Source organism: Panthera uncia (genome assembly GCF_023721935.1).
Source record: "Panthera uncia isolate 11264 chromosome A1 unlocalized genomic scaffold, Puncia_PCG_1.0 HiC_scaffold_16, whole genome shotgun sequence".
In the NCBI taxonomy this organism is placed as follows: Eukaryota; Metazoa; Chordata; class Mammalia; order Carnivora; family Felidae; genus Panthera; species Panthera uncia.
Genome location: NW_026057576.1, coordinates 14,795,994 through 14,819,724, shown reverse-complemented (window position 1 = coordinate 14,819,724; position 23,731 = coordinate 14,795,994). Strand labels below are relative to the sequence as shown.

The 23,731-nt window shown below is 41.7% G+C and overlaps 1 protein-coding gene across 2 annotated transcripts in view; it reads left to right on the top strand.

Annotated features, from left to right (window-relative positions):
• Window positions 1-23,529, top strand: part of SMAD9 (SMAD family member 9) — a 78,840-nt gene extending 55,311 nt beyond the window's left edge. The window contains exons 4-8 of one of the 2 annotated variants that reach the window (XM_049646818.1): window positions 344-607; window positions 4,698-4,808; window positions 6,308-6,529; window positions 13,216-13,472; window positions 20,074-23,529. In XM_049646818.1, the coding sequence (XP_049502775.1) occupies window positions 344-607; window positions 4,698-4,808; window positions 6,308-6,529; window positions 13,216-13,472; window positions 20,074-20,217 (998 nt within the window). In that variant the 3' untranslated portion in view covers window positions 20,218-23,529. The remainder of the gene's footprint in view (window positions 1-343; window positions 608-4,697; window positions 4,809-6,307; window positions 6,530-13,215; window positions 13,473-20,073) is intronic. The other variant, XM_049646819.1, reaches the window with a different exon arrangement.
• The last annotated feature ends 202 nt before the right edge of the window (window positions 23,530-23,731 follow it).

Here is a 23,731-nt window from a genome sequence, read left to right as displayed (position 1 = left end):
AGTGCTGACATCAGAACGATTCTCCTCTAACCTGTTTTTTTGTTTGTTGTTTTTTGTTTTTTTTTTTTTTTACTGTGATACTCTGTTTAATACTCAGTTTGCAATAAGAGCGTTTAAGCGTTAAACTTTGGTGTTCAGCTTGTTTCGCAAGCTCACTTTCTGGGAAAAAATGGGACCTTAACTGACAGTTCTACAGTAAGCACAAAGAATGGTGGATGGATAGTTCCCAGAAAACAGAGTTGTCTCAGCAAAAATGGACAGACACAAACAGCAAGCGTCCACCGGGTTTTGTGCTGATGAGCCAACGTTCGAGTCTAACCCGCTGGTTCCTTTCTCATCCTAGTGCTGCCTCCGGTGCTCGTGCCAAGACATAGTGAATATAACCCCCAGCTCAGCCTCCTGGCCAAGTTCCGCAGTGCCTCCCTCCACAGCGAGCCTCTCATGCCACACAATGCCACCTATCCCGACTCCTTCCAGCAGCCTCCGTGCCCTGCGTTCCCTCCCTCGCCCGGGCCCGGGCACGTGTTCTCACAGTCCCCGTGCACCGCCGGCTACCCTCACTCCCCAGGAAGCCCCTCCGAGCCAGAGAGCCCCTATCAACACTCAGGTCAGTAAAAGCTGCAGTCGGTCGGGGCGCCTGGGTGGCTCAGTCGGTTGAGCGTCCGACTTCAGCTCAGGTCACGATCTCGCGGTCCGTGGGTTCGGGCCCTGCGTCGGGCTCTGGGCTGATGGCTCAGAGCCTAGAGCCTGTTTTGGATTCTGTGTCTTCCTCTCTCTCTGCCCCTCCCCCGTTGATGCTCTGTCTCTCTCTGTCTCAAAGATGAATAAATGTTAAAAAAAAAAAATTAAAAAAAAAAATAAATACCAAAAAAAAAAAAAAAGCTGCAGTCAGTCTACATAGAGCCTGACCCAACACAGTTATTCAGGGTGGGGCCGTCATCATCATAATCACTGGCTACTGATGTTCGTATGGAGCTTTACAGTTTGTGTGGCAATCTCCTGTGGGCCACTAGACCCTGCCCCTTCTAAGATCAGGGCCATTTGGGAGCATTTATTCTGGAGCTACAACATCTCTTTGCTCTGATTTCTGGTTCTAATCCTCTGGGAACGCTCAGAAACGAAATGGCTTTTTTTTAAAGGTCGCAGAATTGAGATAATAAAGTACTTCGCTGACTGAAGCAGGAAGACTTGGTCTGAGGGCAAGAAACGTGAGGGGTCCATGCTTGGCCTTTTCTTTGCATAACTTCACCGGGGCAGTGTCAGGCCTCACCTCACCAGCGTGTCCTCCTTTCGTGTTGTGTGAAGCCAGCACAGCATCTTGAAGACAGACTTACTCAGTAAACATTTGCTGAACTGAAGAAGCCTACGTAAGGGAGAGGGAGTGTGCATGCCCTGAGCAAAAGAGGGAATCAAGCACGTTGTCATAATTGCACATGCTAAGTGGGTCTAAGTTAGATAATGACGAAGAGAATTACATGCACCTCATGAGTGTGAGGTAGATCATATCCCGAGGAACAAGTTCTTAAAGGCATGAATAGATTCATTTGGTGCTAGATGTTATGATCTGCCTCATTCATTTGTTCATATATTCATTTATTTAAGAGAGATTTATTGAACTTTTATTACATAAAGCATTGCTTAGGGAGCCAAAAGGAGAATTAAAAGATTGGTAAAAATTGTCCCTATCTTGGGGCGCCTGGGTGGCTCAGTTGGTTAAGCGTCCGACTTCAGCTCAGGTCACGATTTCGCGGTCCATGGGTTCGAGCCCCGCGTCGGGCTCTGGGCTGATGGCTCAGAGCCTGGAGCCTGCTTCCGATTCTGTGTCTCCCTCTCTCTCTCTGCCCCTCCCCCACTCATGCTCGCTCTCTCTCTCTCTCTCTCTCTCTCTCTCCCTGTCTCAAAAATAAATAAATAAACGTTAAAAAAAAAAATTGTCCCTATCCTCAGAACTTATAAAATGTGGGAAGACAGGAAAGGAGTTGCCCTTCCTTTCTGAGTTATTAGTTCTTCCTTTTGCCCCCTCAACAATACAGCTACTATTTTCATATACGTTTACTATTTCATTTAACACACTACATTGTATAATTCCTTCTGGGTCTATTTCCCCCATTCAACTGTCAGTCATCTTCTCTTTTATATGTGTAGCACAGGCACTAAAACACAGTAGTCGCTCATTCGTTGGTTACAGAGTAAATGGACCACCACACAGGCATTTGGAACACAGGGCTAGTGCTCAGGGTTATAGATATAGATGTTATTGAGTCAGTAAGTAATTACTGAGTGCCTAAAAAGTGCCAGGCACTGTGCTACTGCTACAGGTACGATGATGATTGATTATGACTATAGTCTCTGATTTTTAAGAGGTAATGACTGTTGAGAACTATCATGGTCTCAGTAATGCCTGGGCGAGTAACTATAAGGACATGAACTAAGGGAGGTATATGGGGATGGAAAGAAGACAATGAATTTGAGGAGGTGGACTCAGTAGGGCTTGATGTGGGGTGAGACCCTGGGAGGAAGCTCAGGGGTCATCCACACAGACTGGAAGGAGATGGCTGCTGTCTTACAAGAGGCTGGATTCACAGAGAAAGAGACACAACAGGAAGAGAAGTCATTTGAGGACAGAGCCATGGTTAAGAGAAAGGAGGATAATTATGTCACAAACACGTATTTACATAAAATGTATCTGCACTGTAAAGATTGCCTGCACTGACGTTGTCTTCCTGAATTGGTGGGACTAGCAGGTTGATATTTTCCCTCTTCCTACCCATGAAAGATGGACCTCAGCACCTTTGCAGAAGCTGCTTAGTTTTTATGGAGGGAATGGCTCTTTTCATTTCGGAGAAAACATTCTTTTCTGAATGATTAACAGCAAAATGCAACCTGAATAACAGATCCACAGATAAGTGAGACTAAAAGGAAATCTTGAAATTCACTGGTTCATCCCCTTAATTTTTTTATACGAGCTTTACAGAGATATAGTTCATACATCGTAGAGTTCACACACTTAAAATGTGGCACTTAATGGTTTTTCATATCTTAATTTTTTAAAGCTGTGGTAAAATGTATATCACATAAAATTTGCCATTTTAACCATTTTTAAGTGTGCAATGTCGTGGCATTAAGTACATTCATAGTTGTGTGCTACCATTACCAGTGTCTATTTCCGTAATTTTTTCATCAACCTGACAGGAAATTTGTATCCATTAAGCAGTAGCTCCCGATTCTCTTCCTCTTCCTTCCTCCAGCCCCTGGTAGCTTTCAACCCACTTCTTATCTTGATGAATTTGCTTATTCTAGGTACCTCACAGAAGTGGAATCATATGATATGTGCCTTTTTTGTGTCTGCCTTATTTCAGTTAGCATAGTGTTTTCATAGTTTAGGTTGTATCCTGTGTCAGTTACTTCATTTTTGTGACAGCAGTATTCCATTGAATGGATATACCACATTAAAAAAAAATCCATTTGTTGGTTGATGGATGTTTGGGTTATTTCCACCTTTTGGCTAGTGTGAGTGCTGTCGTATACACTGGCATGCAAGCATCTGCTTGAGTCCCTGCTTTCAGCTCCTTTGGGCATATGCCTAGGAGTGGATATGGTGATAGGGTAACTATGTTGAACCTGTATTTTATAGATAGACCCAGTCAAGGACCTACAAAAGGGCCACCTTGCTTTATGACTTTTCCTATAAACAGAGTCAGCGTTTATTTTCTCACAAGGAAATGATTTATCCACGGTTGGACGATGTGGTGTGCACTGGGACCTGCCATCAGTGCCTGTAAACATACATGTCTTCGTCTAGCCATCCATTGACCTGCAGACTCAGAATTTCTGAGGAATCTGCATCTTTAACTAGAGTTTCACTGGCAATTTGTATGCACACTTTAAGTGTGGGAACTACTGGAATGGACGAAAGTCAACTCAACAAAGGCAGACTGAGCCAACTTTTCATGCCACTGCACTCCATCCACCCCTAACAAAACAAGACTATTCTGAACTGACATTAGGAATGTATACAGGAGGAATCAGTTATTCTGATGTTCTCACTGAAATGTTCTTCCTCTGCTGCAAGAGTTTTTATTGGGTTGTGAATTAATTTCTGATAAGATATTATCTACTGAATGCACACCGATTTGCCGAACCCTGATCACTGTCCAATTATAGAACTGATATTTGGGGAGAAGAGCTCCTCTCAGCATGCCTTGGGGCACAGGTTATAATCAGGTTTCAAATGTTCTGCATTTAGGGGAGCAGATTTGGAACTATCTCAGAGAGAGACCATCTCTGTGGCCATTGTACAATCCATGGCAACAGAGGAAGTGAAAATTAAGCTCACTTCAAAGAAGGTTTAGCTTTCTGCTTTGAAAGTCAGACAGCAGACTCTTCTGCCATTGCAAAAGCTAGGAGAATAGCTCCTAGCTTTGAAAATCTTATCCTACATTCGTCGGAACTTATAACTCATAGATAACTCCTAAGTGAGAGGGAAAACTAATCAGCCGTTTTGTGAGGATGTCTGGACAACCGATTTCTTCTATGTGACACTCACAATGTCCTGCAGAATAGCCTTATTATATTACTGCCCGTCTTTAGCAATAACGCTATCCACCAAGCCCTGGAGTTTCACAGCAAGAAAGGTTGGATCTGTCTTTGTGCAGTTTATCAGTTTGACATTCCTCTGTTTTACTGCTTTCTTTTAGCTGACACACCACCCCTGCCTTATCATGCCACAGAAGCCCCAGGGACCCAGAATGGCCGACCTGTAGATGCCACAGCTGATAGTCATTTAGTGCTGTCAGTGCCTAATGGAGGTAAATTTGTAGATGAACAGCTAAATGTAGCTGTTTTCCAAGAGCATTTCCTATTACCCCACAACAAAACAAATCCAAAAACAAAATGAAATGTGCTAGCCTGCTATTTCACATGTGTTTTAAGGGGCAGAAACCATGGCTGTGCATTTTAACTTTGGCATTCCTCAATACCGTAGAGTGAATGTTTGTTTATCAGCCCGGTTACTAGAGTAAGTTAATTTTTTATTTTAACCTAACATTTAGATGTTTGTAGTTCTGGATGTTGAGTACAGGAAGTGGTATTTAAGTTAGCAATTTTGCTCCAGTTGTGTTTATACTATAGTTTTGTCATGGGGTCTTTGATTTGGCTTAGAGGGGTGCCCTTACAAATATATGTAAATATGTAAATAGGGTTTTTGCAGGATTTTATCTGTTTCCTATAATGAGCTGGATAAACGTTGCTCAATTTTCACGTTCACATAAACCACATGGCGATCTTCTGTAAATGCAGGTTTTGATTCTGTAAATCCGGGGTGGCATCCAAGAACCGGCATTCCTAGCAAGCTCCCAGGCGATGCACAAGCTGTAGTTCCAGGAACCACACTGGGTGGAGAGGGTGTAAGGGAGCTTATGTTTAAAGTCGGCCAGGGTGAAGTCTTCTATAAGTAAAGGCCCTTTTGTAAATCAGATAATAACCCCCTAGTTTATGTTTCAAAAATTTATGTTTTAGTGCATATAGGAACACACTGTAGATACAAGACTAACTAGGATATTCAAAGAGAAGAGAGCTGATATAATCACTAAAAAAGGTGGAGAAAGTGGCAGAGAATTAGCACTCTGAACTGTGGTTGGTTACTGGCAACTTAATTAGCTTTGAAAAGTTTGGCATAACATTCTTGGATTTCCTAATGAAACATACAGCTGTCTTTAAAATAGTTTATGCCATAAATAACTAAGTACTCCATATGTACACATCAGAGAATGTGAGTCTATATAGAAGTTTTTTTTCTTTCTTCAGTAATTTAAATTCCTATCTAGAGTTTTGATTCAGCTTTTATTATATCCAAATTATTATTTTTCATTTTTAGTTTGTTAGGAAATGACACTCTTGTCACAGGGACTCAGTTTGGTACAGTGACAGTAATATGCTATCATTCACACATAAAGAAGAGGTGACCTGCCACCATCCTTGGAGCTGTCTCCTTTAGGGGCGATGGAATTGACATTGATCTGTTCATATTGTTGTTTGTCAGGCCCCCTCAATACTTATAAATATGATTACAAATGGTCTAACCATGGGAGAGTCACAAGGACTGTGGCCTCTGTGCCACATGTGTTAACTAGATGAGCTAACTACAATAGCTTCTGTCAAGTGACAGGTTTGTAAAGATCACAGAGAGCATCCTTGTCCGCAGCCACCTTTCTGGTTGACAGCATTAATGTAAGTTTCCAGGTGGAATCGTGAGATGGGAAGCCAGGCATGACAGTGGTGATGTGCTCTCTCGTTCTTTTTCTTGCAGACTTTCGACCAGTTTGCTACGAGGAACCACAGCACTGGTGCTCCGTTGCATACTATGAACTGAACAACCGAGTTGGGGAGACGTTCCAGGCCTCCTCCAGAAGCGTGCTTATAGATGGATTCACAGACCCTTCAAATAACAGGAACAGATTCTGTCTTGGACTTCTTTCTAACGTAAACAGAAACTCAACAATAGAAAACACCAGAAGACACATAGGAAAGGGTAAAAGCAAATATGTAATTCCTATATTCTTCTGAGCTAAAACATGGGACAGGAACAAGCCACATACTGGCCACATAACCTAGCAGGTTGGTCCTAGGCTGTTGAGCTGGGAGAAAACAGGCTTTCAGGGTCTTAGTCTTTCTACTTCTAGGGTCAGCACAGCATCTTTTGGAGAGTGGCATAGGTTAAATATTATGAAGACAAACAAGATGGTAAATATGAAGGCAGGATGAAATTATTGAAGGGAAGTATCATGAATTATTTTCAAATTGCCTAAAGATGGAAAATAAGAGGAATTCTGGCTTGGTGATTATATATATCAGGTAAAGTGACCTTTGGAGACTTAGAAGTGAGGTAGTGAAAATCATGACCTGTTTATGTTTGGGAACCTTTGGCAGAGATTGGCGGTCTCCTGTGGCCAGGCATTGTTATGAAGCAGATGGGCACAGGCTTCACTGGGGTCTGGCCAGTGGTGCTTTGAAGCCTGTCTCATAACCATGGTCCACGGTAGCAAATCCTACCCGAGTGTGAGGCCTGGTTGCAGATCTTTAAATCATTTTCTTTATATTAGAATAGTTGGTAGCGTTTAATACCTGGTTGTCCACTATCATGTCGGACTACTGTGGATTCACAGGCATACAGAACCTTTAGAGTCATTTTATCTTTTCTCTCTCCCTCCAGCCCTTAGACCACTTCAGCAAGGTAGCCACAAGCCTTTTCTTTCAGATTTCCAGAGGAGATTGATTATTGTACTCGATGATCATTCTAAATATTCTTTCTAACATACCCCCTAAATTTCTTCTGTCATAGGAAACCTACACGCCGTTGATTAGAAACAGGTTGAATTTATTCATTGATGTTGACTCTCATGGTGATATTTATGTTTGTTTATATCCTGTATTTTTCCATAGTGGCTTTGAGGTGTCATAAGGGAAAACTTCGCAGTGAAATGATAAATGAAAAATAGAAAATCAGAAACTGGGGGCTGAGGGTGGCAGGGAAGGAGAATATAGCTAAAGGTGACCACTGTAATTGTGATTAAAATTTTGCTCTAGGTTTCCTAACAGGGAGGTCAAAACAAGGAAACACAACTGTACTGTAATTTTTATCGTAAAGGAGGAAGCATAGCCATTCTTTCCCTTTGACTAAATTCTTAAATAAATTTGTCAGGTACTGCGGTTTTACTTTCAAATGATTTTTATCAGAATCTCCAAGTGAAATCGAGAGGCAGAACATTAAAACATTGTGGAGCTGTGTGCTGAGGGGCTTTGCACATTGGTCTGTGTATTAGACTTCAGACTTATGCTGCTGCCACTTGATCCAAAGATAGACTTCAGATATTAAAGGAGTGTTGTATAGCTTCTGGGAGCCCTTCCGAAAGGAGCTTGCTTAAGGTGCTGCTGCTGCAGACATGGAGAGTTGAGGTTCTGCATTATTACCTGAGAGCTAATCCCCAGGTTAAGAAGCCATAGGAAAAAGAGCTAGGATGGATGGATGGCCTTTTACGGAAGCCAGAGAGTCTGTCTAAGTGCTGATTGGCTGGAAGGGCTAGGATGGATGGCCTTTTATGGAAGCCATAAAGTCTGTGTAAGTGCTGATTGGATGGAAGGGCATTCCACCCTCATGGGGTCTCCAATGCAGAGTCAGAGTCTTCTCAAAAAGCTGTTTGGAAGTGCTTTAATGTGGAAAAAAAACCCCACCTTTTTTTAGAGGAGTTAATAAGTCATATCATAAAGCATGGCACACACACAAAGTTGTCTTAGAATTTAAAAAAAAAATTTTTAACATTTATTTATTTTTGAGAAAGAGAGAGAGAACCAGAGCATGATTCGGGGAGGGGCTGAGAGGGAGACACAGAATCTGAAGCAGGCTCCAGGCTCTGAGATGTCAGCACAGAGCCTGACACGGGACTCGAGCCCACGAGCTGTGAGATCATGACCTGAGCCAAAGTTGGACGCTTAACTGACTGAGCCACCCAGGTGCCCCAGAGTATTTTTAAAGGAAGAGCTATCAGTCTTCTATGAGGTCAAGGGACTGTTTCTCAGGTGCTCCCTTGGATTATTTGTTTCTGAGCAGCAGGCTTCCTAGAGCACCAGCGCGAATAAATTTGGAGCAAAATGCCCACCTAGATTAGTGAATAAGTTAACTTTTTCTATGGAGTTAATTAATAGAGATACTTAGATTTCAGAGATAGGCATTCATCTTACAAATATTTGTTGAGCCTCTGTTCTTAGCCAGATTATTCCATCATTAGGGATGTAACAGTTGTAAACAAAACAAAATCACAAAATCCTGCTTTCATGGGTTACCTATTATAACTAAGGAAAGACAGAGAAGAAATAATGGTATGTTTAATGATTAGAGAAAAACACAGGAGAGGAAGAAAATGGGGAGAGCATGTTTTAATGCAGAGTGGGGTAGCCAGGGAAGACTTTCCTAACAAGGTGACATTTGAACAGAAAGGGAAAGAGAGAATTAGCTACATGGAGGGGGAACTTTCGAAGCAGAGGGAACAGCAGGGGCAAGGGCCCTGAAGCCTACCTGGTATATTGTATGGAACATCAGGGAAGCCACGGTGAGTGGGCCAAGATGAGTAGTAAGGGAATGGGGAAATCTTTGAAGAGGAGGTGGGGAAAGGACCAGGTCGCAGTGACCTTGAGGCCATTTTAAGTGCTTTAGCTTTGACTCTGCATAAAATAGGAAGATAGATTTAAGTCGAGATCTGAATTTTCACCTGATCCCCTGGCTATTATAATAAAATTAAACTGTTAGTAGGGGAAGGGTGAAAAGTTTAAAAAACACACGTGAAAGAGAAGCCTGAAAGGTATATAGCAAATGTTAGCTTTGATTGTAGCTGAGTTTTAGTCTCTGCATCCCTGTATTTTCTAAATTTTCTCTAGTGGCTTTCCTGATTTTGGAAGGATGTGGCGGGAAGGGGGTGTGGGGGGAGGTAGGATGTGGCATGTAAGGGCATGCCAGGATTGCTGCAGTAGTGTGGCCCAGCCCGGCAGAGTGGCTGAGTGTGAGTGCTGACGTGGGCCATTCAGTGTCGGCCAAACAGGTGTGATGAACCTGTTTGTTCATCATATCGTCCAAAGAGACTTCCAGTCTTCAAATACAGATTTGGGGGACTGACATTGCTACCAGCCCAGAGATGGCTTTGTGTGAATTAGAAGCCCCTTTCTCAAGAGAAGCTACTGCCATCTTCTGGAGTAGCTTTATAATGATTACCTAGATCTTAAAAGGCTGTGAGGCACACCCTGGATTGTGGAGTGCACAGCTGCAGGCACAGTCCAATGGAGGACCTATCCTCTGAACCAAAGCCCTAGCGTGGATCTGGAAATCTGTGTTCTTATATTATTATTTTCTGATCATACATTAAAGCATTTTGTTTTATTTTGGAAAATTCCAAACATATACAAAAGTGGACAGATCGTGTAGTGAATATTCATAGCACCATCTCTAGCTTCAATAATGATTCGCATTCTGTGCATTTTTTCTTCTATCCCTCCACGATAGTTTTGCAAGAGTATTCAAAAAATTTTTTAGTATTTATTCATTTTTGAGAAAGCATGAGCAGGGGGCGGGGTGCAGAGAGAGAGGGACAGAGGATCCAAAGAGGGCTCTGTGCTGACAGCAAGCCTGATGCAGGGCTCAGACTCAGGAACTGTGAGATCATGACCTGAGCCAAAGTCAGACACTCAATCTACTGAGCCACCCAGGCACCCGTTGCAAGAGTATTTTAAAATAAATCTCAGATTTCATATCCTTTCTCCATAGATTTGAGTATATATATGCATATACATATTTATGTATATACATATGTGTATGTATATACATATGTGTATATATGTGTATGTATATACGTATGTATATACATATATATCTATATAAGGGGTTTCTAAAAGTACCATTATTACACCCAGAAATATGCACTTTCTTAAAGCTCCGGATGATTCTGATATTCAGCTAGGTTGCTAAAATGGTGTGCAGACGAGAGGGTAACAAAGGCAAGGGGATGATCAATTACAAAACCAAGGGAACCTTCTCACCAACCTACGCACCTTCCTCTCAGTCTTACCTGTTATTTCCCTGTCATTCAAGACTATGGAAGAAGACCAAAAGGGAACACTCTTGCAGTCTGACTTAGCAGACCCAAATCAAACCCAAGGTGTCTCTCTCTGGTCCTAAGTAACCACGACACAGGACTCCACACTCCCTCATCTCCTAAAATGTGGGCGGCAGTCACACAGAAGTGGGAAACTCAGATAAAGAGAGATGCAGCCCAAGAGAAAATGCTGGAAGAGCTTGCCTGGGGAGCACATTGCCTGGGTCCTCTTTGTCATCTCAGGATGCATTTTCTTTGGGCATTTATCCTTTTTGCTCACTGTTCTCTGTGGAGATTTTGAATCTAATACATGTGGTTTAAAGCCCCTGTTTTGGCCTATCAGGTGGATGCAAATAAAATGACTTGCCTACTTGACTTTTCCTTGGATGCCCCTCTCTAACCAAAACTCAGCCTCCTTCACACTGGCATTGAAATCCACCCTTGCCTGCTGCTCAGAGCTGACTCAGGCCTCCATGTGCTAATTCCCTGGGCTCTGGCCCCATTTTGCTCAGGATGCTAAACTACCACCTGCCTGCCCAGGCTCTTCTCTGCTTTCCTTACTCTGGCAACTGTGCTGTGGTTGCAGGTAATACCTTAACAGGATTGAAAATCATCCCCTAAATAAAGACCAGAGTCAGATAACAAAAAGTCCGATCTATTTTACTTAGTAGGTTCTGGGAAGATTATAAATTTGAAGGTCATTCAATTCAAATACGTACTAAATACTTAGCAGTCTCTGCTGGCTCTTTCCCCACTGGTTCACCCTCTTCTGAGAAAACCACAACCACTCCAGAGGTAGGCCTTCCCCCCAGGGAGCTCACAGGGGCTGGTAAAGGAAGTCTGCTTGTATTTGCCCCTGCCTCACCCCCATGTCCATGCAGCCAGGTAACTGTGTCCCAGCCAGTTGGGACCTTCCTGCCTACTGTTCACGGCCTGGGCCATTGGTGCCAGATCCCAGGCTGTTCAGGGACTGTGAGAAGAGACATGAGAAAGAAAAGGGAGTGAGAGCTGAGAAAAAAGGAGAGGGGCCAGCCCGAGGTGGAGAGAAGGGGAACCCTGGCCTGAACATCAAATACTTTAGCTTTATGACTCCACATCCGTGTCTCCAGTGCTATGGCTGGAATGCGTAGTACTGAAAAACATTCTTTTCTAAAATTGTATTAAGGGAAAGGAGATGGGAAAAGGAAACAGTAAATATGATGGAAGGCAGTCACAGCTAATGCATGGTCACCTCAAGTGCTGCTTAGAACCTGACAGGCACTGAGCAGCTCGCTGCCTCCATGATGTTTCCTCGGTGCACAGCTGTGCAGAACCCCCCAGGGGCCTCTAGATTATATCATTTAAAAATGTGTATTTGCAGTTTGAAGAGATCCAAAGTATATCACTCTAGGTGTATTCTGGACCGTTTATATGAACGCCTTGTGACCGCACAGTGATTGTGTTTACAATCACACTGACACCTAATGCTGGAGAATTGTGTTTCTGCTGAAAGGCTGGAAAAACCATTCTGGTATTTAACATTCACTAGACTTGAACTTCTTCATTTTATCTAACCCCAGTCGCTTGCTATATATGCATTTATGTTAAGTCTATAACCCAGATACTTGGAGGGAAAGAAATCAGCTCAGCTTTAATTTGGAATAAAAATCAGCCTGGGAAGCACCAATCTCAGGATGCTCTCTTGCTTTGTTAAGTACAAGAATGTGAAGGGAAAAAAAAAAAAAAAAGTACAAGAATGTGAGATAGAGTAGCATAGGCTGCATTTTTATTGAGTCTTTATATCTGAAAAAGGTGGCAAGGATTTCCTTGTTCCCAAGTAAAATATAGGCATTATTTCTGCGATCTATAATAGTAGGTGAAAAGTTAAAAAAAATTAATATTTATTTTTATTTTTGAGAGAGAAAGAGAGAGCAGGGAGAAGGGCAGAGAGAGAGGGAGACACAGAATCTGAAGCAGGTTCTAGGCTCTGAGCTGTCAGCACAGAGCCTGATGCGGGGCTTGAACTCACAAACCTGAGGCAAAGTCGGATGTTCAACCGACTGAGCCACCCAGCACCCTGAGAGCTTACTTTTAGAGTGAATAATGGGGCGCCTGGGTGTAAGCATTCAACTTGGGCTCAGGTCGTGATCTCACGGTTTGTGGTTTTGAGCCCCACCTCGGCCTCTGTGCTGACAGCTTAGAGCCTGGATCCTACTTCAGTTTCTGTGTCTCCCTCTGTCTCTGCCCCTCCCCTGCTCGTGCTCTGTCTCTCTCTCTCCCCAAAATGAGTAAACATTAAAAAATAAATAAAAAATAATAGAGTGGATAGGCATGAGCACAAGATCGAGAGTGACAGAAGGAGGAGTACAGGAGAGTCTCCACAATCATTGTAAACATGGGTTGCCATCCACTTTTAAATGGAGTTGTGGGAAAAAAACCCACAAGCGTGGGTGGAGGTCACGCTTCATAGTGGTTGTGGTGATATTAAAATTAATTTCGCAACAGACCGTCACACACCTTGACGTTGCAATGAGAAGGGGATGGTGTTAATCCTGAACTACTGATACTGCTGCTTGAGGACGCCATTTTTACCTTGTAGGCGTGCATTTATACTATGTTGGGGGAGAGGTGTATGCCGAGTGTGTGAGTGACAGCAGCATCTTCGTGCAGAGCCGGAACTGCAACTATCAGCATGGCTTCCACCCGGCCACCGTCTGCAAGATCCCCAGTGGCTGCAGTCTCAAGATCTTCAACAACCAGCTCTTTGCTCAGCTGCTGGCTCAGTCAGTTCACCACGGATTTGAAGTCGTCTATGAGTTAACTAAGATGTGCACTATCCGGATGAGCTTTGTTAAGGTAAAGGAGCGCTTGCTTCCACGTGTTAAGGTAGAAAGTGAAAAGCTAAATAAAACAAGCCAAAATGCATTCTTTGGGTGATGTGGTAGCTCTCCAGCCAGTTCAAGTAGACAGCGGGGTTTTTTGGAGCGTTTTTTGGAACTCTGTTCAGTTGTCTTTAGGAAGAGCTCCTCTATGAGTATCAACTCTCTTGTTAAGCAGTTACAAGAAGATTCTTAGACGTGTTAGTTTTTGGGGCGCCTGCGTGGCTCAGTTCATTGAGCGTCCCACTTTGGCTCAGGTCATGATCTCATCGTTCGTGGGTTTAAGCCCCGCGTTGGGCTCTGTGCTGACAGCTCAGGGCCTGGAGCCTGCTTTGGATTCTGTGTCTCCCTCTCTATCTCTGTCCCTACCCTGCTTGTGCTCTCTGTCTCTCCAAAAGTAAAAAAAAGTAAATAAACATTTAAAAAATGATAGTTTTGAAAGAAGGACAAGTTAAGGTAGTTATCTGGGTTTTTTTTTCATCTCTCAAATTGCTGCGCACTATTGTCTCTCAATAAATGTTGAATTTATCTGAATTAAGTAAACTAACTCTTAGGCCAACAGAGGAGATAATATTTATAACTAAGCTAAGCTACAAAATAGGCAGTACTGGTTCTAATACAAGCTAGTGTACAATAAGTTGCTATTTTAAAAGCATAAACAAATTGGGATAGAAATATTGTGGCGGGAATGATTAACTCAGAGATAAGTAGATGTTCTGTGTATGAGTATTCGTTGAATGTTTCTTGAATTAGGTCTTACTCATGTTGTTGTGAAGGTTGGAGAACTGAGGAAGTTACTTCGTGGGAAGGAAACACAGCTGGGTTTGCACCCTGATGCCAAATACTCCAGTGTCACCAGAGTGTCACCACCTGCTGTTTCATCTTGTACATCTGTACCTCTGTACATCTTTCAGAGTACTGGTGAATAATTCTAATATTTCAAAATATGAGTGTGTTTATCACACTAACTGGGTATATGTGACATAGTTTTCACATTGTTGCATACCCATCCAAGAAATCAGTATGGTTTTTTCCAGGTTTTTTGGTTTGTTTTGTAAATGTTTATTTATTTTGAGAGAGAGGGAGGGGCAGGAAGAGAGGGAGAGAGAGAATCCCAAGCAGGATCCTCACTGTCAGAGGAGAGCCCGACTCGGTGCTTGAACCCACAAACTGTGAGATCATGACCTGAGCCGAAATCAAGAGTGGGACACTTGACCTACTGGGCCACCCAGGTGTCCCATTTCAGGTGTTTTCAAAGTAAGATTTATTAATCCTTTAAAATTACCAGGAAAAATAGTTGTCCTATTTTTCTATAACTCTATTTTTATTGTATTTGTATTTTAGTAATTATTTTAAAAAACAACAATCAAGAATATTGTTTGCAATGGAAAAAATGGATTTTTGAAATTATTTCTTTCATGGTGACAAAGCAGTTTTATTCAAATTTACTGTTAAGTTTTAAAAGCATTTTTATACTGTAAAACAATCAGCAAATACCTGGAAATCTTTTCAGACGTTCTGATGCTTTAGAGCCAGCAGAGGGCATTAAATCGCCATGAACGTACAGTCCATTTTACTCTTAGTTGTTTTTTCCGGGTCCATGTTTTTAAAATTAGGATGAAATGTCAGTACATCAGAGGTAATTATTTCACTGTAGTATAAGTTTGCACAGAAATCTGATTGTCCTGAGATCAGCTAGATGTATCTCATAAAGCTATACAATTCACAGAAAACAGTTAAGTAATATTGCAAATATAACAACAGATGACTAGGTTAAAAGAAATTTAAATGTGTAAGGAAAAAATGTGTAAGTATGTGAGGTGATGGATGTTAACTAAGTTTGTTGTGGTGATCATCTCGCAATATATGCATATATCCAATCATCATGTTGTACACCTAAAACTAACACAGTGTATATCAATTGTATGTCAACAAAACTGTGGGGGGCGGATAATACAAATAAAAATAATGTAAAATACTTTGTTAGTAATTACATATTGATTATGTATTAATATGATAATATCAGATATATTGTGTTGAATAAAACACATTATTAAAAATTTAAAAATATAAGAAATTAAAGAGGACTAAACACTGGTAGCTACCAATGAGGGGTGATGGGCTAGATCATCTTTAGCTCTGATTTTTACTGATTCTAGGACTCATCCAGTCAGTCAGTGAGATATTATTGAGCTCCTACCTTGTGCTGCAGCAGGCACTATTCTAGGCATTGGGATACATCAATGATTACTCAAAATCTCTGTCCTCATGGAATCAACATTCCAGTAGGGAGAGACAGGCAATAAACAACAGCTATAATAAAGAACTTGAATGGAAAGAGGAACATAGAGCAGGGTATGGAGAATTGGGAGTACTCGAGTACAGGGAGTTTGCAAATTTTAAAAAGGTGGGCAGAGTGGGCCTCTTTGGGGACTTGAAGGAGGTAAAGGAGTTAAATCATGTGGGTATCTGGAGGGGAAGCAGTAGACGCAGAGGGAAGGGCAAACCCTACAGCAAGAGCATGGCCTGACATTTGTAGGAACCAGGAGGCCAGGGTGCCTAGAGTGTGAGTGGGGAGCTGGGGGGTGAGATCAGAGCAGTGATAGGGAACCGGATCAGTGCTTTGGAAGCCACTGTAAGGATTTCACCTTTTACTCTAACAAGATGGGGAGCCCCTGAAGGGATTCGAGCAGAGGATTTCATGATCTGACTTACATATTTAAAGGATCACTATAGTCGCCGTGTGAATTGCAAATATCGTGTAAGCAAGAATGGAAGCAGAGAGACCAGCTAAGAGGCCATTGCACTGTTCAGTTGAGAGATGACCATCGCTCCCACTAGGAGTGTTATGGAAGAAGTTGTAAGAAGGGGAAGAATTCTGAGTTATGGAGGTGACTCTGTGTGAGTTCTGAGAAAGGAGGAGTTAGAAAGATGATCCCTCCACCCGGGACGGAGAAGATTTAGACACAAGATTAAAGAGTTCAGTTTTAGTGAGAGAAACTTTGCACTGACACACATCCCGGTGGAAGTGCTGAACAGACAGTTAGAGGTATGAGTCAGGATTTAGGGAGAGAGGGCTGGGCTGCAGATGTCAATGTAGGAATTGTCAGCATATGCACGGTATCTGTCCATGAGCCCAAGTGGAATTGCCAGTTGTTTGAGTTTAACCGAGAAGATCAGGGGTCCTAGGACAGGGCCCTGGGACACTTCCACCTTAAAAGAGGAAGAACCAGCAAAGAAAACTGAGAAAGATTAACCAATGTAGAAGTAAAACCAAGAAAGTAAGGTGCTCTTTAAACCAAAAGAAGAAAGTATACTGAGGAGGAGAGAGGACAAACCAAATCACATGCTGCCCGAGTGACATGAAGACTGAGAGCTGGTCATTAATTTTAGCATGTAAAGGGTTTTTTTAATCTTTTTTTTTCATGTTTATTAATTTATTTTGAGAGACAGAAAAAGAGTGAGCTGGGAGGGGCAGAGAGGCTCCAAGCTGTCAGCACAGAGCCTGATGCAGGGCTTGATCCCACGACTGTGAGATCATGACCTGAGCCACAATCAAGAGTCAGACGCTTAACTGACTGAGCCAACCACGTGCCCCATTTTTTTTTAAATCTTAACAGGAATAGTTTTGTTGAAGGCTGGGGTTGAAATGCTGATCAGAATGGAATTAAGAGAGAACGGAAGGAGAGGAATTGGTACAGCCAGTTCGGACAGCTCAAAAGGGGGTCAAAGGCATAGGGCAGTAAGTGGTGGGAGTGGTTAGGGCCAAGAGAAGTATGTTGAAGATGGGAGATATTTCATCATATTCCTATGTTGATAGGAATGATCCAGCAGAAAACAAAATATTATAGGAGAGAATGGGGAGATTTCCTGGAATGAGTCTTTGGGAAGGCATTTGAGTCTTCTGCACAACTGTATGGACTGGCTTATTTGGAAACACAGATAATCTGTGGTGAGAGGTAGAAAGGCTGAGTATGTTCGTGCAAGTGCTGTGGAAACCCTTCTGATTGCTTCATTCTGGTTAAAATAAGAAAGAAGATAGTCATTCTCAAGTAGACGGGGGAGTAGGTATTAGAGGTTGTAGGAAAAAGGACAAGAGTGAGCAGTCATTTGGGGGTGTGGGAGGTAGTGGGAGAGCACAGGGACTGGGGGAGTGTCATTTGATTGCCAGGTGACATCACAGGGGCACTTGAGGCTTGTGGTCTCGAATGTAAAGTGTGATCAGGCAGCATGGTTGTTTTGAAATCCAAGTTTTTTTAAACTACAGTAATCACTGTTCCCAATAAGAGTAATTTGTGATCTCTCTTCATTTTTAAAAAATAACTTTTTACTGGTGTATAACATCTAGAGAAAAAATACACAAATTTATTTTTTCTTTATTTTTACTATCTTTCCTATGAATGGTAATAAGTGGGAAATTGCCAAAAAGCGAGCCAATAAAGAGAGAGAGGAGAAACAGGCTTTTTAACCAACCCTTGAATCATCAAGAACACCCTCAGTTCTCTCTTTACAGTTTTCAGATCCAGTCACTGGTCTGCAGTGAGCATCTGTTTTGTGCAAAACACTGTGTTCAGCAGTAAGGGGTGGCACATAAGGTCAGGCTCCTTCCCTTGTGGAAGAGAAAATGATTTGCCGGTGTTTCTGACATGAGTAGAGACCAGACCATCTCTAGGTCTGTGTATTTAGTTGTGAGCCTAGAGGCGATCTTTGATTTGGACTCATCTTAGGGTGTCTGGCTGATGCAGAAGTTGTTCTGTACTTACAGGAAGGTCGAGTGCACATTCTCTCAGGTGTCAGGGAGCGGCTCTGGTGGGTGGGCTCTGTGTGCACTGAGGCCTGTCTGTCTCACACCTCTGCAGGCTGACCATAAAGTCTGGCACCGTTACTCTTGGCTCTAGTTTTTTTTTAATATAATTTATTGTCAAGTTGGCTAACATACAGTGTATAAAATGTGCTCTTGGCTTGGGGAATAGATTCCTGTGATTCATCACTTCCATGCAACATCCAGCGCTCATCCCAGCAGGTGCCCTCCTCAATGCCCATCACCCATTTTCCCCTCTCCACAGCACCCCACATCAACCCTCAGTTTGTTCTCTGTATTTAACTGTCTCTTATGGTTTGTGTCCCTCACTCTCTGTAACTATTTTTTCCCCTTCCCTTCCCCCATGGTCTTCTGTTAAGTTTCTCAAGTTTCATATATGAGTGAAAACATATGATATGAAAACATATGTCTTTCTCTGACTGACTTATTTCACTTAGCATAGTACCCTCCAGTTCCATCCACATTGCTGCAAATGGCAGGATTTCATTCTTTCTCATTGTCAAATAGTATTCCATTGTATATATAAACCACATCTTCTTTTTTATTTTTTTTTATTTTTTTATTTTTATTTTTTTAATATATGAAATTTATTGTCAAATTGGTTTCCATACAACACCCAGTGCTCATCCCAAAAGATGTTCTCCTCAATACCCATCACCCACCCTCCCCTCCCTCCCATCCCCCATCAACCCTCAGTTTGTTCTCAGTTTTTAACAGTCTCTTATGCTTTGGCTCTCTCCCACTCTAACCTCTTTTTTTTTTTTTTTCCTTCCCCTCCCCCATGGGTTTCTGTTAAGTTTCTCGGGATCCACATAAGAGTGAAACCATATGGTATCTGTCTTTCTCTGTATGGCTTATTTCACTTAGCATAACACTCTCCAGTTCCATCCATGTCGCTACAAAAGGCCATATTTCATTCTTTCTCATTGCCACGTAGTATTCCATTGTGTATATAAACCACAATTTCTTTATCCATTCATCAGTTGATGGACACTTAGGCTTTTTCCATAATTTGGCTATTGTTGAGAGTGCTGCTATAAACATTGGGGTACAAGTGCCCCTATGCATCAGTACTCCTGTATCCCTTGGGTAAATTCCTAGCAGTGCTATTGCTGGGTCATAGGGTAGGTCTATTTTTAATTTTCTGAGGAACCTCAACACTGCTTTCCAGAGCGGCTGCACCAATTTGCATTCCCACCAACGGTGCAAGAGGGTTCCTGTTTCTCCACGTCCTCTCCAGCATCTATAGTCTCCTGATTTCTTCATTTTGGCCACTCTGACTGGCGTAAGGTGATATCTGAGTGTGGTTTTGATTTGTATTTCCCTGATAAGGAGCGACGTTGAACATCTTTTCATGTGCCTGTTGGCCATCCGGATGTCTTCTTTAGAGAAGTGTCTATTCATGTTTTCTGCCCATTTCTTCACTGGGTTATTTGTTTTTCGGGTTAAACCACATCTTCTTTATCCATTCGTCAGTCGATGGATATTTGGGCTCTTTCCATAATTTGGCTATTGTTGAAAGTGCTGCTATAAACATTGGGGGTACAAGTGCCCCTATGAATCAGCACTCCTGTATCCTTTGGATAAATTCCTAGTAGTGCTATTGCTGGGTCATAGGGTAGTTCTATTTTTAATTTTTTGAGGAGCCTCCACACTGTTTTCCAGAGTGGCTGCACCAGTTTGCATTCCCACCAACAGTACATGAGGGTTCCCATTTCTCCACATCCTCACTCTTGGCTCTCTTCTTGCTTTACAGGGCTGGGGAGCTGAGTATCATCGCCAAGATGTCACGAGCACCCCCTGCTGGATTGAGATTCATCTTCATGGACCACTGCAGTGGTTGGACAAAGTTCTGACTCAGATGGGCTCTCCACATAACCCGATCTCTTCGGTGTCTTAACAGTCAGTCATGACTTCGTCGACATTTCTAGAGCATAGATGTTATTGCAGGCAGTGGCTTATACCATTTCAGATTTGCAACTAACTGAAGTTTCCAAGTACATATGTAAATACATATAATATATACCATTCATATTTTTTATCACCAATTGTTTTGTGCTTTCTAGTTACACCTGATGCCAGTACAACGTGATTAGAAAAGCAGGTTTTTCGTGCCTGTGCTATAATAATAGGAAGCAGCTTCTTTTGTGGGCTGGGCGGTAACAAATGAAGGCAACTGTGTCAATAGTATTTGAAAAGTGCTGGCAGAATAAAAGGCAGCTTTAGTCAGCCGTGTCATTATAAGGCATGTTGGGTGGCCTACCAGAAAAATATCAAAACTGTTTATATATTAAGAGTCAGGGTACTAGCAGCACTAGAGAAGTAACACTTTCAGACAAAAGAAAGCAGTCAAACCCGTATAATTTAAACAATCTCACTTTTAGTGTTATCGGCAAGGAAAAAAAAAAAACAGACCAAGCTTGTAAATCAGTTATGTAAGATAAATCACATAAATTATTTTATTTCTCAAGTTGAAATACCTATAGCTGGATGACTGTGCTGATATTAATGGTACATTTGAAACAAATTTAAACTGTGATTGGAAAAGAAACTGTGAAGCTGGGAGCCACGTTGCCTCATAATCTACCACTGAAAAAAATCCAGAATGAGTCTAATGCATGAAAAGGTTAATATGAAAATAGCAAGAATTGAGCATTATTCCCAAACTGCAAAACAAGACCAGAACTTAGTCCAAGAATTAGCCAGGGAGGCACTTGCTCTCCATGTAGGGAATCGGGTCCCTGAATTTTCCTGGTTTCTCAAGTCAGGCAGCCTGGCCGCCTTTGGAGTCCACACAGTGAGCTAGAGGACCATGTGTGCAAATCCTGAGTGGAGAAGAAGGAGTAAAATAAGAGGGTTGGACAAAAGCATCCTCTGTTTACTTACACCTTCTCATATTCCCATCAAAAGGCTCATGGCGAGGGCAGTCCTTTTGCCGCATTTTCCCTACACGTTGGCAGATACTATTTACAGATGACTAAAACAGTGGTGAAGCCTTTGAGAAAATCTGGACACATTGCTGGGATGAAGTTTATGAGTTATTTAACTTAGTGTCTTGATCTGCTGGTCACATCTGGTAGCCTCTTACAAAGCTGAAACCTCATACCTGGAAATAACTTCACAAATAGAATGATAACTTCATAATCCTTATAATCTCTGGGGAACAGCGGTACCGAAGAGTGGGACACTTAAAATATATATATGGTATTAAAAGCCCATTCTTAGTTACTCTTGGATGGTAAAGAGAGGAAAATTCCCCACGTTTCTAGGTACTTTCATATATATATATATATATATATATATATATATACACAATTCCCACCCACTAAACACTGCACTGCTTCGAAAAATATTTCACACCCTCTTAAAAATGTATAATTTAAGAAGGTAATTATGCTTGTAACAGACGGTACTTCAGTAATCCAAGAGGCTTCTTCATTTATACATTCTATCTCAAGTCTTTTTAGCATTAGCACACAGTAGTTGCTTATCATTAAATTGTATTCAAGGTAGAAATGATCCTGTGAAAAAGATACGAGTGAGTTCCTACTGTCACCTCTTGTAAGCACTAGTGTTATCTAATAGAAACTTTCATATATGCAACAGAAAATAGTACATTCTACGTTAAAATTAGGTGGTCCATTTAGTGTTTAGAAAACCCTGTAGTTCATTGGTTCATCACCTATGTATTGTGCAACCTGTATGTGCTGGGTACAGTGTTAGGTACTGTGGAATCCAGTGTAAACCAGAGACAGCCCCAGACTCTGGAGCTGAGAGTCTATTAGGAAACCTGTGTAGACATCTTCATGTATTTTAACTTTTAAAACAAAACAAAACCTGCGATCGTTTTTGTTTTCTTTTTGCTTAAAAAAAATACAACTGATGATTTCTTAATTATCTCTATTTTGAAACTTACTTTCCTTCTCTTCTGAGCAATCAGGTAAGGGGTGAAGTCTTCCTGGGATAAATGCTACTTTTCTTCAGTGCTTCGAAGTTGTTTGTTTTCTCTTACTTCCCTATTTTCCAGTTTTCCCCCATTTCTTTCCTCAGAAGAGGCATTAATATGGTGAGTCTTCCTCATATGAGTACTGTTCCATGAAATTTTGGTACACATGGATTTTGCTCCAGACATTTAACATAACTTTCTTGATCTCTTCACAAGTGCTCAAACTCATCCTCTGGTAACGTTATACCTTTGCAGAATTAATCGTAATCGGTTGCTTATAAGTTACATTTAAAAAAAATAAACAAACCTGGATTTTCATGCAGCTTTGGGAAACCAGGATGAAATACTCCACAGAGCCTGTGTTATTCCTTTGAAGAAAACACTTGATTAAAGTGGTACATTTGCATCATCACCAGTCATGTCTCACCAAAAGCCCGTATTAGGATGCGAGTGAAATGCAGAAGAGTTAACCCTTCAGTCGCTCTGACAGTCACATTCTCATTGGCCTTTTAATGTTTCTGTTGGCAACAGTTAGCCAAAGTTGTAATGCATCGTTTGCTTTCAGACTTCCACATTTGCTATTTAACATTTGTCCCTTGAGATGGACAATCCAGAAAAAATTTAAGAGCATTCTTTCAGAGGATAACTCGCAAAGTGGACATGCTAAGCCATTTTAAGACGTAGCAATGCCAAACATATTTAAGGTTGCCATGGACAAGGGTCGTGCAATAGAGAACAACAACGATGTGGCCTGCTCTTAAGACCCAGAACATTTGTTGTGTTGTTCAAGCCCATTGTTTCTGGGTTTTTTTTTTTTCCTGTTAAAAAATGGAGATGTGAGAAATTTGTTTTAGTTAGATGATATTTTACTATATGCCAGTGCTTTGGAAGTATAAAGATAACCACTTTTCAACATATTTACCTTTTTTTTTTTTTAACACTCTGTATAAATCAGGAAAAGTTGAACAACAACCTAGCACTGGCACTCAGAATCCCCTTTTCATTGTCTTCTAAGGGATTAGGAGTAACAACAAAAGTTTCTTATAAATATCACCTGCTAGACTTTAAGCACCTGCTTAACTTTGAATGTGTCCCTGATACTTGGCATATATACTCAACAACTAAAGAAAAAAATAATATGCATTCCAAATTTGTCTTCCCCGTTATGATTTAGCAGTTGAACTGTATGACAAGACTAGGGGATCCTGGCATAATCTATATTAAGTTCAAATTAATGTAACACAAACCAACAAAAAAAGGAACTATTGGGGCGCCTGGGTGGCTCAGTCGGTTAAGCAGCCGACTTCAGCTCAGGTCATGATCTCGCGGTCCGTGAGTTCGAGCCCCACGTCGGGCTCTGTGCTGACCGCTCAGAGCCCAGAGCCTGTTTCAGATTCTGTGTCTCCCTCTCTCTGACCCTCTCCCGTTCATGCTCTGTCCCTCCCTGTCTCAAAAATAAATAAACATT